The 20809-nt window shown below is 37.7% G+C and overlaps 1 protein-coding gene across 1 annotated transcript in view; it reads left to right on the forward strand.

Annotated features, from left to right (window-relative positions):
- The first annotated feature begins 2662 nt into the window (after positions 1–2662).
- The window catches only part of LOC126091978 (PHAF1 protein CG7083), a 141018-nt gene continuing 122871 nt past the window's right edge, over positions 2663–20809 (forward strand). The window contains exons 1-5 of the mRNA XM_049907343.1: positions 2663–2835; positions 3197–3279; positions 6661–6744; positions 6854–6897; positions 6970–7129. Of these exons, the coding sequence (XP_049763300.1) occupies positions 2772–2835; positions 3197–3279; positions 6661–6744; positions 6854–6897; positions 6970–7129 (435 nt within the window). The 5' untranslated portion in view covers positions 2663–2771. The remainder of the gene's footprint in view (positions 2836–3196; positions 3280–6660; positions 6745–6853; positions 6898–6969; positions 7130–20809) is intronic.

Genomic DNA, 20809 nt, shown 5'->3' on the forward strand with positions numbered 1-20809 from the left:
CTTCTATGTTGCTCAATAGGACCATGAACTTATAACAGAATTGAAGATGCCGTGGCTGTGCAGCATGAATGATTGTGGACCATGTTGTCAGGTATTGCAGTTGGAAGTGCAGTAGTTCAGAGTGGAAACTCAGCTGCACACATGATCCATAGAAATTTTGTCAATGATGTGCTAGGAAGCGTTGGCTGATAGTGATGGCAGATGGGATTCCTGGAAATATGCACAGTGTGGATGACAACCTGAGAATCTTCTTATGTGGCCCAGAAGACTTGGTCCTGCTTGAGGTTATGAACAAATTTGGTTGGGTCATGCCTGATGCAGATGGACTGGTAATATGGCACAAGGTGATGTTATGTAGACTTGAAGTAGGTGGCAGAATATTGTCTTGTTGGTGCAAGGAAAGGTTGAACTCTTCACCAAAATCGTCAGGCAGGGCGAAATTCGTTACACATTGTTTGTACACACATTAATCATTTTTGTAATCGACAGTACAATACGTTGTTTATAACGGCAGCAGTTGTGGCACGAATCCATTGAAGAAGTGAATGCGATTCAACAAAAGACTCTTATTATGTTAAAGTAGCTACAGTTGTTCGTTTCGGGGTGGCCACCGTGTACATTTCAGCTGGGAATGATCACAGGAAGGAGCGGAACGCGAGTAAATACTTATTATTAAACGTGGATATAGAAACTCATGCACATGATACTTAATTCATAATGAACTAAGCGAGTCAAAGATATTCTCTCTGCTGGTTGCTCGTTGTCAAAAAGTCTTCTTTTGTAATATCTTACATCAACGATGGTGAGGTCCCCACAACCTATTTTGAACGAAAAAAATAACCCATTGCCTCAATGATTAGATTTACACATCAAGGAAAGGCAACTAATGTCTGAGAGATAAGGGGGGGGGGGGGGGGAGAGATGGTGCGTTAGATGATATGTTGCCTGTGTGTGCACAAATGTACTCGAAATGGTCTGGGGTATCGTTTCCACTTCACACTTCTCAAATCTGACGGCAATGTCAGCGGCTGAAAGCTTATGTACATCGAGAAAGAGTCTAACTAAGCGCATTTAACATGTGGTGGCCATTTCGATTTTCTTAAAAATTATCACAAATAACTATGAAGAACCCACATTGTTTTTGTCTTTGTCCGTGACGTCACTATCCTGCTAGTGGGAGCCACGCATTTGCACACTTGCTATTGCGACGAAGTTACGACATAAACTGCGAACTGAAATAACTTTCTAGATATCATTTATACGGAAAACACTTAAGGGAACATTTCACTCTGTAATGGTTAAAGACGCCCGAAACAAAGCATTTTAGACATTGTTTCCAACATACAAGAAAAGTGCACTCTATTAAAGGACACAAAAAGGCGCAAAAGCTTGTCTTCACGTTAAGGTTAGCATGGCATGAGGATTTCCACAGGGAATTGAATATGTAGGATGAAGTTGAGGGATGGAGGGGAAAAGAACGGAGAACCAAGAAGGTCGACGGTGTTCCTTCTGGGGCAATGTGCTCTTTATGTTCAAACCTGACCAAAGTACTTACGCATCTACTGATCATTATGATTTTGTGTGTCTTTCCCCTTTTTTCTTCTGTCTCTCTCTCTACCATTCTGCGGTTCCCTTTCACTAACGGCATTACAGCAACTAATATCGCTATTTAGCGCAGCCCATACAATTTTATCTTCTACCTCCGGCTACACAAGTCTCACGATTTAGACAACTTCTTGCAGGATTAATCTCTGCCGTCAATGTTTATTCAGTATCATATCTCTTCCTCAGACTACCTACCCTTTGTTTATAATATTGCGGAACGTTTGGAACTGTTAGTTTATTTTTATCCACAGATGTGACTCGACTAATTTTACCTTAAGATTCCGCAACGCTTATCAAAGTTCTATTGCTTGAAACTCTAAATAGTAACAAGAAGACTGTTACCAGACCTTCTACCTGTAAAACAATGGCCAACACTCATCTTCAAAGTTTACTGGATGCATCCGGTACCAGATACGAAGTTTTACTATGGCCGCCTATCACTGTGATTATTCTTATGTTACTGGTATGATATTAAAACGCAGTACCGTTCACCAGTAGTGCAGACAGGAATCAGCTTTCTCAGTACATTGTTACACCGAAATAACTGATGCGAGATGCCTTTTCTTTCTTATGCGCGTTTAGTATATACGTTTAGAGCTAAACGATGCATGCGAAATAAATCAACACAACTGCCACTAACAACTATTAATATTCTCAATTCTAAGAGACTATTTCAAAATTTACCTTTTTTTCATACACTTGTAGTCTTTACTCTTGTATTGACCTTTTACACCATTTAAAAGTTATACGGCATCTTTTTTAAACAAAAGGCCACAGACTAGACAAGATCGAATCGCTCCGAGTTCACTGCACTTGCAGTGTCGTATCAGAATTTGTTTTTTATTACATGTCTAATTACGAGTTGATATTGCCAAATCATAAGCATGGTTCAGAATTATATTTCATCTATGGGCAGTGTCTCACAGAGCTTAAACTTGATCTAACAGTGATCAGCTGAGATTGTAAACAAACAACGAGGAGTAGGTTTCATATCTCCCAGCTGTTCTTACGTCACTGTCTTGACAGCTGAGGTATAAAACAAGCAAGATGGCGCCGTAGGGGAGCAGACAAAGGAGCTGCGTATTAAACAGAAAATTTGCGTTATTCGTGTTTGTCACTGTGGAAGAGGAACCTAAGTTAACGTTCTGTCGCTACATGCTGAAGAAATGCTCGAACTTGAGTTGGTACCAGAAAGAAGTCTAGGGTGTGAACAATGGGAATTTATTTTAGGTAAGCCTTTTACCATGTTTGTTGTGAATTATTTGCGTAATATTGTTTTTGTTTTGAACCAACGACAAGACTCTGAGATGATCAAACGAAGTACGGTAGCATGAGAAAATAGAAAATATTGTAACTGCTGATCATAACGAAAAACTTGACGAGAAATATGAAGCACAATATAAACTGTCTAGAGTTACGTTGGAGAGGGTTGCATTAGGGGTAACCTTGATAGAGCAGAGTGAGTAGTATCTGAAATCATTTTATTTCTGATAGTAGCTGGCAAGTATTAGTGTCAGTGAAAGTAATTCCAATTAATGCAGTGGTTTTTTTACAATTATTTTAATTTTTTTCTTTTCATTCCAATCCACAGGAATGCACTTTTCGCAAGCAGTAGCAATAATTCAGTCACAGGTGGGCATCATAAAAGGCGTTCAGGTGCTCTACAGTGATTCGGTAAGCAGGCAATATCATATTGTTTAGCATTAGTTTACTGTGTTCATGGAGATACCAGAAAAATATTTTCTCCTTCTTTTCTACCGTATTACTTTAGATAATGAAATACACTACAGAAAATTATAAAGGAGGATTGTTTCGTTTCTAGAATTTTGTTCTCGCTATAAACAGCACCAATGCTGTTTATTCGTCATTTTATGCAATTACCCTCTACTGTTGTTCACATGCTATTCAGGAAAGTTCTTTTTATCAGTATGTACAACAGAGAGAGAGAGAGAAGGAATGTAATGACATCAAAACATTTCAGGCAAAGTAATTATGAAAAAATTAAGTTCACTGGTTGAAAAAACAGTAAATATAGTTGAAACTGTTCTGTATCATGTGACAAGACCAATGACTGTAGGTGAACAACATTACTGGAAGCAAAAGAAAAGAGTGAAACTGGTGTCTGAGAGAGTTGGTAACTGCAAAAAGATGTAGAAAGTCTGTTGCTGAATCATTATCAAGATGAATTTACAAAATTTCATTTGCCTTGTGTTAATGTCTGGGAATTTGAAGTACCTCCTTTTAGATTGAAAATGAACAGCTGAAATCAAAAAAGAAGTATAATTCAAGTCGTAAGTTTGCCGGACAATAAAGTGAGAATCTGCAGAGTATTCTTCTTCAACTGAATGTGTAGTGAGCATTACTTCTGTTGGTTTCATTCTCTGTTATTGCAAGGAATACATTTCAGATTTCATTGCCAGTTAGATTTAAGCATGATGCAATTTTGTAAGAGGGTGAAACTGAGCTGTATACCATAGTAGTTGGACAATATTTGTCTTGTAGGGGTGATCCTTAAAGAAGGCCCTAGCTGATACCTTTCTATGTCCAGTCTGAGCTGGTGCTGAATATCTAACGATCTTGGTGTTGATAGTTGTTAACTATAACTTTTATTGTAATGGACTGAAACTTCATCCAGGTACATTTCTTCTTTATATTATGATTACTGAAGATTTACATTCACTGCACAAATTTTGCAAGCGATGATGTAGGTGCAGTACAGTAACAAACAGCAGTGATAAAAATGTTAATACCATAAATATAGCCTACAATCAATTGTCTTATATAACACAACTGTGATGTGTAAACGTATTAGTGAAATCTTGGCATAATTAGTTTAAAGCTACTTGACATCGTGCAAAGTAGAACAAGCTAATGTTTGTGGGGTACTGAAATGCATATGGGGCACTGAAGAAATAATGGTAAATTGGAGATGTGCTATAGAGTAATTCCCATTTCATGAGAGCTTGAAGATGAACTGTGTTCAATTCATTATATGCCATTAATGGCCTCCGATTTCACATGTAAATAAGATGAAAATATAAATTAGTGGGCACAAACTTTTGCTTTGGAAAGAAATGCTCATGCAAATTTTGTAAATGTTTGCATTTTCACCCATCTTTGACTATCATTTTCTCATTCCTTTGGCTTCTATTGCACCAGAAATATCACACTGAAGTAGATGGTGTCAGAATAGTTTATAGTGGTAGTGACGATTGTAGTAGTAGAAGAAGGCATTATGTTACGCATTTTCAATACAGTACTGGGTAATCCAGGGTAGTGTAATGGAAAAACAGTGTCACTATCTAGAAATAACAGTGAGTAATCCATTCACAATCAAATATTAAATGTGTTGTTTCCATTGTTATTTTTTTCTGTCTTTTCATAGAGCTACCCTTTATTGTTTTGTTTTAATAAGTTACAATTCCTCTTTTTCGTGAATTATTGTCCCAGTAGTGTATGACTGTCACATTGGTGGTTCTCAGTGAATGAGAATGTATGGATGCTTCCATTTGTTAGGGAAGAGTTTGAATGTAGTGCTTTCTTCACTCATGATTCTCATTTCTGCAGCCATCTTTGACTCATTCAAATTGTAATGCTGTAATAACTGAACCTTATACTGGGAAAATTGTTCCTTAAATGTTTCACCTGTGGCAGGCTGTGTGTGGAAATTGTTTTATGATAACGAAACCCCGTTTCTGTGTGCTGAAGATTATTCCACAATTATAATCTAATGTTTGATTTGTGAAAATTTCATGAGGGATTACTGTGATTTGAATAGATCTTTTTAGATGAAAACATTGATATTGTGTCATAATTTAAGAGAAGTATAGCTAGTTTGAAATACTGAATATGTTCTTCCTTATATCTTGCCTTCTACAGACACCTGTGTGTCTCAATCTCCTCCTTGACATCTTGCAGAGCATCTCAGCAGTTATGCCTGCATATTGTTGTTGTCAGATAATTCATTCACAAAAACAGGTCTAAATTCTTTCAACTTCAAATCTTTCTTAATGTGGTCATACATTGTTGACCATGGTACTCGAAGTTCAGCTGTTTTTCATGAATGGGTTTCTCATCTGTCACGCTGTGCTTTCGTTCCCTTTATGTGTAAAAGACTACTAATTACAAGTTGTGTACAGGTTGAGAGTTTGGCAGACAACACAATCTCCTTGCTGATTGCTCTTACACAAAGAAACACTGTGGAATGCTGCATGCCTGCATTTGAAGTTGGCCTATTTTATTGCTGTGAGAAATCCAGCCAGACACAAACACCACACATAGTCCAAGTTCATAGCATAAGTTGTCAACAAGAGGGTAGCTAGCACATGCAGACTGAATATGACACTGGCTTATTGTTACTGTGCTGGCAGCTTTATTCCCCTCCAGGTATCACGGGATCATGCCCTTTAATGTGATGTGACAAAAGAAGGTGTATCTCTTGCCTGTTGTGATGTGCTTGCTGCCTGCTGTGCGTATGTGGCAACACTGGTGGTGGAAGTGAGTAAATAGTTTCCCTCTCTTTGAATCATTGGGTGCAACAAAGTCAACAGGTGCACAGGGACTTCTCGCACACATTGAATAGTACTAAGAGGGCAGTCAAGTTTACTACCCATATCACATCACTTGCATGGATCCTCAAGAACTGTGTCTTGTGCTTTGATCCTGGAATACCCTGTGGAAAGGTCTTGAATTAAACCAATGGCATTAGCACTTGGTCAGAGTCATACACCTTAGAAAATATGTACACTGGAAAAGGGATGGGGAATGGTACGTAAAATCTAACACAACCTTTTTTGTTCCATATTCATGGAATATGAGGCATTTTTATCTGAAAGTAAATTCTGAAAATCGATCTAAAAGTTAAAATCATTTGATCAAGAGTAACAAGCGTAAAATTTTGTAGGAATGAAAATTAGTTAATTTTTATGCCAAAGACACTTATTGTTAACACTTTTAATAAGCTTAAATTTTTAGTGCATTTGACTTCGATGTACACTTTTTCACATTTTAAAGCTTCTTCAGGTATTTTTTATGTGATATATGTTTTGTTTGCAGAACCCTTTAGGCGCAGATCTTATTATTAACTTGCCACAGGATGGGATAAGATTAATATTTGACCCAATTGTTCAGAGACTGAAGGTATGGTTGTGAATGTAGTTTTTAATTGAATAATTTCTAAACCAAAATGAGAATTTGAGACTATGTTTCAGAGACTAACTTGTACAATATTTTATTTTTTATTTTTCAGATAATAGAAATTTACAACATGAAACTGGTCAAAGTAAAATACTGGTAAGTGTTTTCTTTTTGTGTAATTTTATACAGAAAGCAGCATGTTGTCTAACTGTCCATCGGCTGTTGCAGTGGTCTTACGTTCAACTCCCCAGAAGTACTGCCGAGTATTGAACAAATCGAGAGGTCTTTTGGAGCTACGCATCCTGGTGTCCTGGATACCGAAAAACAATTGTTTGTTCTGAATTTTAGGGGCCTTTCATTTTGTTTTCCTGTTGAATCAAAATTCCAGGTAAGTGCCCTTAAAAAAAAAATTGAATGCTTATATTCTTGTAGCCTAATTATAGTACACTTCATATTGTGATTAGAGAAAGCAGCCGAAAAAAATGTGCAATGTTCAAATTTTGGGATGAAGACAAGCCAATGTAGATGTCGTAAGTAATACATAATCAATAGCATTTGTGCAGAACTCCCTGGCTGTACTCAGACTTAATAAAAAGATTGATTGTGGTTGCATAGTAGCTGGGTATGAAATGTCTTGTACACTCCATTTGAATGCCCAGCTCAGACCTGGTGGACAGCCATTGACTGACCAGTTCCTACACATAAACATAATAGTGCAAAAATGACCAGTAGAAAACAAAGCTGTTCTTAAAGTCTTGGACAGCATTGATGTGAGTGAAATACAATGTCAGTTTTTAAGTTAATATAGGACGACGGGGTAGAAGAAGGGATTGTGGGAGAATATGGGCTTGATACTAGAAATGACAGAGGAGAAAACTAGTTCAGTTCTGTAATAAATTTTAGCTAGTAATAGCCAATACTCTGTTCAAGAATCACAAGAGGAGGAGACCAGGAGATACAGGAAGATTTCCGTTAGATTAAAACATGGTCAGGCAGAGATTCTGAAATTGGATATAGGATTGTAAGGCGTATTCAGGAACAGATAAAGACTCTGATCACAATTCAGTAATGATGAAGAGTATGCTGAAGTTAAAGAGGCTAGTCAGGAAGAATCAATGCACAAAGAAATGGAATATAGAAGTACAAAGGAATGAAGAGATTGCTTGAACTTCTTTAAGGCTGTAGATACTGCAACGAGGAATAGCTCAGTAGTAAGTGAAAACGAAGGTAACTGTGAAGAAATCATGGGTAACAGAAGAAATACTTCAGTTGATGAAAGAAGGAAGTACAAATATGTCTTCTGTTGATGAAAGAAGGAAGTACAAAAATGTTAAGGGAAATTTGGGAATGCAGAAATATGTCACTGAGGAATGAATTAAATAGGAATTGCAGGAAGCTAAGACAAAATGGCTACATAAAAAATGTGAAGAAATCTAAAAGGACTGACTCAGCTTATAGGAAAGTCAAAACAACCTTCGATGAAATTAAAAGCAAGGCTGGTAACATTAGAAGTGCAGTGGGAATTCCATTGCTAAATGCAGAGGAGAGAGTGAATAGGTTGAAAGAATACATAAAAGGTCTTTATAGGGAGGGAGGGGGGGGGGGATTTGTCTGATGTGATAAAAGAAGAAACGAGAGTTGATTTAGGAGAGATAAGAGATCTAGTATTAAAATCAGAATCTAAAAGAGAAGACTTTAAATCAAATAAGGCAAAAAGGATAGATAACATCCCATCAGAGTTTCTAAAATAATTGGGGAAGGTGTCCACAAAATGACTATTCAGCTTTGTGTATAGAATGTATGAGTCTGGCAACATACCATGTGACTTACGGAAAAATAACATCCGCACAGTTCCAAAGAGTTGACAAGTACGAGAATTATCGCACAATCAACTTAACAGCCCTGGCATCCAAGTTGCTGACAAGAATAGTATACAGAAGAAAGGAAAAAGTTTGGCTTTAGGAAAGGTAAAGGCACTGGAGAAGCAGCTATGGCATTGTGGTTGATAATGGAAGCAAGACTGAAGAAAAATAACAACACATTCATAGGATTAACTGACACTGAAAAAGTGTTTGACAATATTGAGTGGTACAAGATATTTGAAATTCTGATGAAAATAGGAATAAGCTGTAGGGAGAAATGGGTAATATATAACACACAACATGTATGAGAGCCAAGAGGGAATAATAAGAGTGGAATGCCAAGAATGAAGTGCTTGGACTAAAAAGGGTATAAGACAGGAATGTAGTCTTCCACCACTACTGTTCAATCTATTCATCGAAGAAGCAGTGTTGGAAATAAAAGAAAGGCTTAGGAGTGGAATTAAAATTAAAGATGAAAGGATATCAGTGATATGATTCATTGATGATATTGCTATCACCAGTGAAAATGAAGAATTATGTGATGTGCTTAATGGAATGAACAGTCTAATGAGTACAGAATATGGATTGAGAGTAAATCAAAGAAGATGAAAGTAATGAGAAGTATCAGAAATGAAAACAGTGAATAACTTAACATCAGGAATGTTGGTCTCGAAGTAGATGAAGTTAGGGATTCCTACTGCCTAGGAAGCAAAATAATCAATGATGGACAGAGCAATGAGGACATCAAAAGCAGACTAGCTCTGGGGAAAAATTATTTTTGGTCAACAGAAGTTTGCTAGTACCAAACATAGGCCTCAATTGAGGAAGAAATTTCTGAGAATGTACATTTGGAGCACAGCATTATATGCTAGTGAAACATGGACTGTTGGAAAACTGGAAAAGAAGAGAACTGAAGCATCTGAGATTTGGTGCTACAGACAACTGTTGGAAATTTAGTGGACTGAAGAGATTAGGAATGAAGAGATTCTGCACAGAAATGGAGAGGAAAGGAATATGTGGAAGACACAGACAAGAAGGGACAGGATGCTAGGACATCTGTTAAGACATCAGGGAAAAACTTCTGTGGTACTAGAGGAAGCTGTAGAGGGTAAAAACAGTAGAGAAAGACAGAGATTGGAATACATCCAGCATATAATTGAGGACATGGGTTGCAAGTGGTACTCTGAGCTGAAGAGTTCGGTACGGGAGAGGAGTTTGTGGCAGGTGACATCAGACCAATCAGAAGACTGATGACTGAAGAAGAAGTAGGGAAAAAAAGAAAGGGGTGGGGGGGACTCCTTGAAGGGAAAATTCCAATGGAAAATCATCCTGTCAATGAGAGAGAGAATCTTTCCTTGCACTCCATTGTTTTTCTCTGTAGCTGGATGGGAACATCAAAACGTTTTGGAGAGGTTGGCAGGTTTGTCAATAGCACTTTCCACTATACTGCATGAAACCTATTCCCAATATATGATATCAGCTAATGTCATATGCTAGAAGTAACTGTGGGTTGACAGTATGTAAGGACAGAGGGCAAAAATGGCAGTGTTACTTAATTTTAATTCATCGAAAGACTATCTCACATTGATGTAGGAAATGTCCTGTTAATATGGTGAAAACCAATAACTCAAACTATAAATATACACAGAATACATAGATGTGCTCCACGAGGGTGGAGCCGGTGGGCAACTGTGGCCTCAATGAAGGAATGATCGCAACATTTGCCTGAAGTGATTTAGGAATACCACGGAAAACTCAAATCATGATGGCTGGACAGAGTGAGCTTCATCCTCCTGAGTATGAGGCCAGTGTCTTAATAGCTTGACTGCCCCATTTGCCTGGTTTGCTCTTCATTGCCTCACACACTGGGAATGCCATTTGATTACTTCGGGACCATGAAGATGCTGCTATGCCCCTTGAGCTAACTTCAGTTTGTTCAGAAAACTGACTCCAGGGCCATTGTGCTCCATGTTTGTCTTCCTGCCATGCCCTCCGTCCACCTGAAAAACTGTGTCAGCAGGGACCGGACTCTATCTGTACCTGCTGACTTCTTACTTTGTAATTTCTGTATTGTCTTCCTTACTTCAAGATTTGTTGTGGGAAACATTATTGTGCTTGCTGTGTCATACATTGTGGACACTACATGTGTTGTAGTAAGATTTTTTTTCTGCTGTTTCTCCGCAATACCAAAGAAATAATCATTTACGAAATTTTCTAATTCCTAGGGACTTTCTGTTATTATACCCTAGTTTTTGATTTGCATGCTATTACGTTTGTGTCTGCCTTTTACAGTGTCTTGTTTTAGGATAACCTGCACTGCTTTGCATCTATTTTCTGCATTATGCAGTACTTTATCAGTGAATGATATTTTTTTTTCAACAAGCAGTATCTCTCTGTATTTTTTATACCTGTGATAGTATTCTAGGAACTGTGAATTAGTGCAAACCTTTTGTAAAGAACTAACAAAATTAAGTTTCTGTGAAGACTTTCTGATATCCATAGTTATCCATCTATTTTCTTTGGGTGTTTTGTAGAGGTGGTTTGGAAATACCTCCTCAAAAACTAATTTAAACAATGTACAGAATCTAGAGAACTTAGCATCTACAATGTTTGATCAAAAAGTAATGGAAACTTTTGCTTTGCTTAAAGATTCTGTACTTATTTGTCACGTGGTAATTTTTGTTTTTCTTAAAGATTCTGTACTTATTCGTTCCCATCAACACCAACTTTGTCCCATTCAAAGCAATCCCCCTCAGATATAAAACAAATGTGCCAGTGTTTTTTCCAATCCTGGAAGCACCTCAGGAACTCATTTTTTGTTACGGTGTTCAGCTCCTTTCTGTTGTTGTCTCATCAATGGTGGCAAAACAATGTCCTTTCATGCTTCTCTTCAGCCTCTGGAATAGAAAGAATTTGCAGGGGGGGGGGGGGGCGGCATGTTCAGTGAGTATGATGGCTGAGGCAACATAACGGTTTTATTTTTTGCCAAAAAATCATGAGCAAGCATTGAGGCATGAGGGGGAGATGTAATTTTCACAAGTAGTTTCATCACACTTTTGGTCAATTTCTTCAGATCGCTTCACACAAACAGCGCACAACTTCCAGGCAGTATTACTGATTGGCTGTACAACCGTAAGGCAGGAACTTATGATGCACTATTCCATTGTAATTGAAGAAAGCAGTGAGAAGAACCATTATGTGTGATTGAACTTCAATTTTTAGGCAGTTTCCATTGGGACAACTGGACCTTGGTTTTGATGCCTTACCCGTGTACAGACAATTCATCATGTGTTATAACCTTCATTAGAAGTAGTGGGTAGTGGTCAACTTCTTTCAGCAGTTCCTGAGTAATGTTTACATGACATTGTTTTTGCTCAAAATTCAACTATTTTTGGAACAGACTTTGCTGTTACACATTTCATACTGAAAACACCCCAAAAAATTGCTTGGCATGAGCCAAAGGATATGCAAACATTATGAACAACCTCACTGGTGGTGATTCGGCAGTTTTCTAGAATCATTTTCTTTACTTGTTCCACATTGTCATCAGTAATTGATATGCCAGGGCATCCAGGAGAGTTGTCTTTTTTGGTGTCTTCTCAACCTTCTTTCAAATGGTTATACCACTAGTAAACTCTTGTCTTAGTTATAATAGATTCGCTAAAAGCCACAGTCAACATTTCAGATGTGGTGCTGCACTCTGTTCTATTTTTCAAGCAAAATTTGATAAAAATTCTTGGATCCATCTATTTCGAAAGTAAAAATTTGCCAAGCGCTCAGAAACATGTATAACATTTTCAGCTGTCGGAGGTAAACTAAAAATTCGAAACAGCTGAAAATACCAACATACATCAGAAACATGTGTACCAACAAGATAAAAAATTTTAAAATTGAATGTTTAAAGCCCACGAAATTAAAAAAAGTCCCATTACTTTTTGATCACATCTCGTCCATTGTCACTGTCTCCCAGGTTTGATTTGCCAATTCCATGGAAAAAGCATGTAATTTACACTCTGAGAGGATTCTTCTGTTAGCCTGCAGTTTTGCGGGTTTTGCCAAGCCTGTCTGTTGCTTTATTATCTAACAGTAGTTACAAAAAAGATCGAGATTTCATACAAATACTTACAATTTTCCCTGTCTGTATCTGTAAGCTTGTGATCTAAGACCAGTGCTGAACATTTTGATATTCTAGGTGTTGTGTGTACCATTTGCGCAACCCCAAAACTGCTCAAAATGTTTAAGAAGTTGTTACTAATTTCACCATTAACATCCATGTTAATATTCATATCTCAAAATATTATTACATTAGTTGTGATGGCTGATACTATTTCCAGGTGACAAAAGTAATGGGATAGCGATATGCACATATACAGATGGTGGTAGTGTTGTGTACACAACGTATAAAAGGGCAGTGGATTGACAGAGCTGTCATTTGTACTCAGGTGATTCAGATGCATAGATTTCCGATGTGATTACAACCGCACAGCGGGAATTAACAGACTGACTGTGGAATGGTAATTGGAGCTAGATGCATGGTACATTCCATTTTGGAATTCATTAAGAAATTCATTATTCTGAGATCCACAATGTCACAAGTGTGATGACAATACCAAATTTCAGGCATTACCTCTCACCACGGACAACACAGTTGCCAACGGCCTTCACTTAACAACTGAGAGCAATGGCATTTGTGTAGAATTGTTAGTGGTAACAGGCAAGCAACACTGCATGAAATAATCACAGAAATCAATGTTGGACATACATGTATGACAACATATCTGTTAGGACAGTGTGGCAAAATTTGCTGTTAATGGGCTATGGCACCATACGATTGACGCAAGTACTTTTGCTAGCAGCATGGCATTGCCTGCAGCACCTCTCCTAGGCTCATACCATATCAGTTGGCTCCTACATGACTGGAAAACCATGACCTGATCAGGTGAGTCCCAATTACAGTTGGTAAGAGCTGAAAGTAGGATTTGAGTTTGGCTCAGACCTCACGAATCCTTGGACCCAAGTCGTCGACAAGGCACTGTGCAAGCTGGTGTTGGCTCCATGGTGGTGTAGGCAATGTTTGCGTGGAATAGACTGGGTCGTGAGATCCAAATGAACCGATAATTGACTGAAAATGGTTATGTTCGCCCACTTTGAGACCATTTGCAGCCATTCGCGGACTTCATTTTTCCATACGACAATGGAACTTTTATCAATGACAATGCATCATGCTGCCAGGCCACAATTGTTCGCAGTTGTTCATCAAACCATTCTGGACAATCCAAGCGAATGATTTGGCACCTGTCAAATGACATAATTGGGAGGTCAGTTCATGCACAAAATCCTGCACCATCAAGACTTTTGCAATTATGGATGCCTATAGGAGTAGCATGGCTCAATACTTCTGCAGAGGGCTTCCAAAGACTTGTTGAGACTATGCCACATAGAGTTGCTGCATTATTCATGGCAAAAATAAGTCCGACACAATATTAGGAGGTATCCCATGACTTTTGTCAGCTCAGTGTATGGTGCACTCATCATCTCTAGACCAGTAATCTGTAATGCATACCATGACACTGTTCAAAGATTGTAATTAAACTTCAGGCTGGTGTACATTAGTTTTAATGGACTATAATTCTGAGCAAATGTTTGTGGTATCTGTGCGCTCCACTGGGGTACATTCTACTTTCTGTGCACACAATGAAGAAATCTCTAAACTGGTTGAGATAATTTAAGGAAGGGGAACCCATTGTCATGGTTGGTTTGGGGAAGGAGACCAGACAGCGTGGTCATCGGTCTCATCGGATTAGGGAAGGATGGGGAAGGAAGTCGGCCGTGCCCTTTCAGAGGAACCATCCCGGCATTTGCCTGGAGTGATTTAGGGAAATCACGGAAAACCTAAATCAGGATGGCCGGACGCAGGATTGAACCGTCGTCCTTCCGAATGCGAGTCCAGTGTCTAACCACTGCGCCACCTCGCTCGGTCCCATTGTCATGGTTTATCTGAGAAAATGTGTAATCGTCCTAACCTTGGGAACACGTATTTGATCAAGTGTGACAGCACACCCGTCTGCTATATTCTCACTAACTCCACTAACCTCCCTTTTCTAGCACGGTTGAGGTACAGACCATGTTTAGTGTAGCCCCACCTCCCAATAGTCCACACCTGGCACCAATACAGTGTGTGCCCGGTCAGCATTTATCAGCACCATCTCCAGCTCCATGTTGAGGTGGTGTGCAGCACTGCCAAGATGAGGCCGATCATGCTGCTGGAACAGCTCTACCTTGCTGACATTGGTGCTATCAGTTTGGGAAGCTATCTTACTCAGGTCAACATCTATGCTGTATGCCCCCATTCATATCCAAGCTGTTCCCTGCCTCATTCACTGTTATTACCTTATCATCCATTTTGAAATTCTTACACAAGGACCCAAATCCTCAGTCATGTGGTTTAACCCAGGACTTGGCTTGAAAATGGCATCCTTGTACTCCTCCCCTAACTTCTCCTGTGATTGAAGACATGTGCCTCTGCCATAAGTGCTACCTAGCAGCAGTTCTCTGTTCTTCCTAACATTTGTGCTTTCCCAATCCTCCTTACTCATAGAATCTGCTGCATATTTCCTACTGCTTTTTCTTTTTGCTGTTTACTTGTGTAATTTGCATTTTTTTCAGTGTTACATTGAAAATGATAATGTCTCCATCATGTATGCTATCTTTATTATTATTATTATTATTATTATTATTATTATTATTCACGTTTGGGCCCTACTGGACCACGCGAAGTACAATCGCGGGGCATTCAGTTATTTTCTTTTAGACTTTCTCTCTGCCCAAATTGTTTTCATTCTCTCGGAATGAGCTCTTTTCCTTTCATCAGACCATGTGGTTCCAGTTTTCTTTGGTTTTTCAGCTTGACCAACTACCCAGTCATGAATTTTTTGCCTAAATAATTTTCTGTCTTGAATTTCATCTTGTTTTATATCTGCCTCTTTCATGCCCTCTTTTATAGCAGCAATCCATTTTATTGTCTCAAATTTAGCTTTACTTTGATTTTCGTAGAATTCCACTACTTGTTTAGTTAGTCTGGTAGCATCCATTCTTTTAATATGCCCATAAAATTTTAATCTGCGTTTTTTCATATCCGAATATATGCTGGTGTATTGTTGAATTTCACTATTTGCTCTTAGCCTGTATGTTCCTTCTTCAGTATATTTTGGACCTAGAATTTTTCTGATTACTTTTCTTTCTCTTTTTTGGATTTCTTGAATGTCCTTTTTTCTGTTTAAAATTAGCGTTTCAGCCCCATAAAGGCACTCTGGTTTTATGACCGTGTTGTAATGTCTCAATTTAGAGTATTATTATTATTTCTTTACTTTCTCAGACGTTAAGTCTGGTTAAAAATGGAAAGTGACGCAGACCTTGATCAAGTGTCACTTCCTTTTAACTGTACGGTATATGTTATATTGCATTTAGGAACTTTCGGGTTATTGAACACGTATGAATAATTACGGATTTCTGTAGTTGTATATATACGTTTGGATGTAGCTGTGTTGTGTTGATGTACTGGTGGATATTGTGTGATATGACTCCTATAGTTGATAGTATGATCGGTATAATGTCAACTTTATCCTGATGCCACATGTCCTTGACTTCCTCAGCCAGTTGGATGTATTTTTCAATTTTTTCTCCTGTTTTCTTTTGTATATTTGTTGTATTGGGTATGGATATTTCGATTAGTTGTGTTAATTTCTTCTTTTTATTGGTGAGTATGATGTCAGGTTTGTTATGTGGTGTTGTTTTATCTGTTATAATGGTTCTGTTCCAGTATAATTTGTATTCATCATTCTCCAGTACATTTTGTGGTGCATACTTGTATGTGGGAACATGTTGTTATATAAGTTTATGTTGTAAGGCAAGCTGTTAATGTATTATTTTTGCTACATTGTCATGTCTTCTGGGGTATTCTGTATTTGCTAGTATTGTACATCCACTTGTGATGTGATCTTCCGTTTCTATTTGTTGTTTGCAAAGTCTGCATTTATCTGTTGTGGTATTGGGATCTTTAATAATATGCTTGCTGTAATATCTGGTGTTTATTGTTTGATCCTGTATTGCAATCATGAATCCTTCCGTCTCACTGTATATATTGCCTTTTCTTAGCCATGTGTTGGATGTGTCTGGATCGATGTGTGGCTGTGTTGGATGATACGGGTGCTTGCCATGTAGTGTTTTCTTTTTCCAATTTACTTTCTTCGTATCTGTTGATGTTATGTGATCTAAAGGGTTGTAGAAGTGGTTATGAAATTGCAGTGGTGTAGCTGATGTATTTATATGAGTGATTGCTTTGTGTATTTTGCTAGTTTCTGCTCTTTCTAGAAAGAATTTTCTTAAATTGTCTACCTGTCCATAATGTAGGTTTTTTATGTCTATGAATCCCCTTCCTCCTTCCTTTCTGCTTAATGTGAATCTTTCTGTTGCTGAATGTATGTGATGTATTCTATATTTGTGGCATTGTGAACGTGTAAGTGTATTGAGTGCTTCTAGGTCTATGTTACTCCATTTCACTACTCCAAATGAGTAGGTCAATATTGGTATAGCATAAGTATTTATAGCTTTTGTCTTGTTTCTTGCTGTCAATTCTGTTTTCAGTATTTTTGTTAGTCTTTGTCTATATTTTTCTTTTAGTTCTTCTTTAATATTTATATTATCTATTCCTATTTTTTGTCTGTATTCTAGATATTTATAGGCATCTGTTTTTTCCATCGCTTCTATGGAGTCACTGTGGTTATTCAATATGTAATCTTCTTGTTTTGTGTGTTTTCCCTTGACTATGCTATTTTTCTTACATTTGTCTCTTCCAAAAGCCATATTTATATCATTGCTGAATACTTCTGTTATCTTTAGTAATTGGTTGAGTTGTTGATTGGTTGCTGCCAGTAGTTTTAGATCATCCATGTATAGCAAATGTGTGATTTTGTGTGGGTATGTTCCAGTAATATTATATCCATAATTTGTATTATTTAGCATGTTGGATAGTGGGTTCAGAGCAAGACAGAACCAGAAAGGACTTAATGAGTCTCCTTGGTATATTCCACGCTTAATCTGTATTGGCTGTGATGTGATATTATCTGAATTTGTTTGGATATTAAGTGTGGTTTTCCAGTTTTTCATTACTATGTTTAGGAACTGTATCAATTTAGGATCTACTTTGTATATTTCCAATATCTGTAGTAACCATGAGTGGGGTACACTATCAAAAGCTTTTTGGTAATCAATGTATGCGTAGTGTAGCGAACTTTGTTTAGTTTTAGTTTGATATGTCACCTCTGTATCTATTATCAGTTGCTCTTTACATCCTCGTGCTCCTTTGCAGCAGCCGTTTTGTTCTTCATTTATAATTTTGTTCTGTGTTGTATGTGTCATTAATTTCTGTGTAATGACTGAAGTTAATATTTTGTAGATTGTTGATAGGCATGTTATGGGTCGATATTTAGCTGGGTTTGCTGTGTCTGCTTGATCTTGAGGTTACAGATAAGTTATTCCATGTGTAAGTGTATCAGGGAATGTGTATGTGTCTGCAATGTAACTGTTAAATAATTTAGTTAGATGTGAATGTGTTGAGGTGAACTTCTTTAGCCAGAAATTTGCTATTTTATCATTTCCAGGGGCTTTCCAATTGTGTGTAGAATTATTTGCTCGGGTGACTTCATGTTGCAAAATTATCACTTCAGGCATTTGTGGTATCATCTTGTATGAGTCTGTTTCTGCTTGTATCCACCGTGCATGCCTGTTACGTTGTACCGGGTTTGACCATATGTTGCTCCAGAAGTGTTCCATGTCTGTTATGTTTGGTGGATTGTCTATTTTAATGTGTGTGTTATCTATTGTTTGGTAAAATTTCTTTTTGTTTGTGTTGAATGTTTGGTTTTGTTTCCTTCTATTTTCACTTTTTTTTGTATCTTCTAAGTCTTTTGGCCAATGCTTGTAATTTCTGCTTCTTTTCATCTAATTGCTCTATTGCTTCTTGTTGTGAGATTTTACCTAACCTTTTTCGTTTTTTGTCTGATATTTCATTTCTTATAAATTGTGTTAGCTGTCCAATGTCTTTTCTCAGTTTTTCTGTTCTGATCTGTAGCCTGTGTTGCCATGCTGGTTTTGTGGGTTCCTTCTGTGTGTTTGTTGGTTCTGATCTCTGCCTAGTGTGTATATTTAGTGTAGTGAGTGCCCCTACATAAACCAGTAGTTGTAACTCTTCCATAGTTGTATTTTCATTTATTTTGTTGTGTATGATTGTGTTGATAGTTGTTATTGTTGTTTCGACTTGTGGGTTATTTGGTGGTCTATGCAAGAATGGTCTAATGTCTGTATTTGTGTCTTTGTATTCTATATATGTCAACTGAAATTTTTCTTCTATATCTAACATGTGTGTCACTTCATGTTCTATTTGTGCTTGTTCTGGTGGCTGTCTTAAGATTTCGTTTTCCTCTGATTGTTTAATTGACACGTTTTGTTCTTTGTTTGTTTTCTCTGGGATGTTTGAGTCCATTACTGTATTTTCTTCTTCTAATTGCACATTATTTTGTTCCAGTATTTGTTGTACTTGTTGTTTGATGTTTTCTAATTCTGACTGGGGTATCCTGCTATTTTTTATTATTACACGGATCTGATCAGCTAGTCGTTGTTCTGTTAAAAATTTTAATTCCGGGTATCTGGTAATAAATGTTGTGTATACTTGTGATCTGTATCCAGTTGTGTTGGTTCCTAGGTTTGTTGCTTGGTAATAACAGAACATGAGCTGTCGATTAACTTCATCTGACCATCTCATCCTCTGTCTTTGTTTCCCTTCTAGGGTGGTTGCAGGAAGCATATCCTGCAAAACACCTCTACTTGGATTTAAATCATTTTCCAGTTGGCTAGCAGTGTCGTTACCATTGTGGGCGGGCATAGGGTTCAAGCGTCGTCCCCGACCATGACGGCGCTTGTCCGAGGCTTCATTAGTTCTGTCCTGAACCAAGTAATCACTAAAAGGTGGGCTAGCCCTATTAGTGGTTTGTTCTCTTCGTCGCCTTTTACGACTGACGGAATATACCGGAGGCCTATTCTTTTCCCGGGCCTCCACGGGGTTTATTATTATTATTATTATTATTATTATTATTATTATTATTATTCTTTTATTATTATTACTGTTATTTTATTTTTGATTCATCAATCTTCTGACTGGTTTGATGCAACCCGCCATTAATTCCTCTCCTGTGCCAGTCTCTTCATCTTGGAGAAGCACTTGCAACCTCCATCTTCAATTACTTGTTGGATGTATTCCAGCCTCCGTATTCCTCTACAGTTTTGCCTTATACAGCTTCCTCTAGTACCATGTAAGTTATTCCCTGATGTCTTAGCAGATGTCTTTCCATCCTGTCCCTTCTTCTTGTCAGCGTTTTCCACATATACATATTTCTTTTCTCTCTGATTCTTTGCGGAACCTCCTCATTCCTTACCTTATCACTCCACCTAATTTCAACATTCGTTTGTAGCACCACATCCCAAATGCTTCAACTCTCTTCTGTTCTGTTTTTCCTGCAGCCCATGTTTCTCACTACCATACAATGCTGTACTCCGAACATACATTCTCAGAATTTTTTCTCTTTATTATACAGTACACAAGACATTTAACTGCATCACTGAAAAGAACAAAGAAATATATTAAACATTTTGAATGTGAGTAAAGAAAATAATTACTGTTGAAGGCAAATAGTTTTTAAAACATGTACTGTTACGTTTTTGATGTGAGATATTGGTTATAGTTTTAAAATTCTCTTCTAAGGAATTGTATTTCCCGTGCATCACCACTGCCCTATTGGGGGAAAATAGTAGCTCACTCTCTATTATACATGGCTTCATTGCTACTAAAAAACAACTAGATTCATGTATTTGTTGCCTACATACGTTGTCTGCATTTTTAATGGTATGGAAAGTTGCTCTATTGCTTGGTTCTGAGGGGAGCTATATTCTTTGAGAATATCCACATTGCTGAGACTTGTTTTCCAAGTACACATACTAGGCTCTTTGCTGTGTCAGCATTGATAGGATTCATGTTCCTTATTGTAGGATTGTAGAGTTGAAGCAAGAATGAAGGGCTAATAACACTGACGTACATAGATCTGTGGCCGTAAGAGCTGGCCAGGTGCTCTCAGGTGTGAATATTACTGAAGATA

The sequence above is a fragment of the Schistocerca cancellata genome, chromosome 7, assembly GCF_023864275.1.
Source record: "Schistocerca cancellata isolate TAMUIC-IGC-003103 chromosome 7, iqSchCanc2.1, whole genome shotgun sequence".
NCBI lineage: Eukaryota > Metazoa > Arthropoda > Insecta > Orthoptera > Acrididae > Schistocerca > Schistocerca cancellata.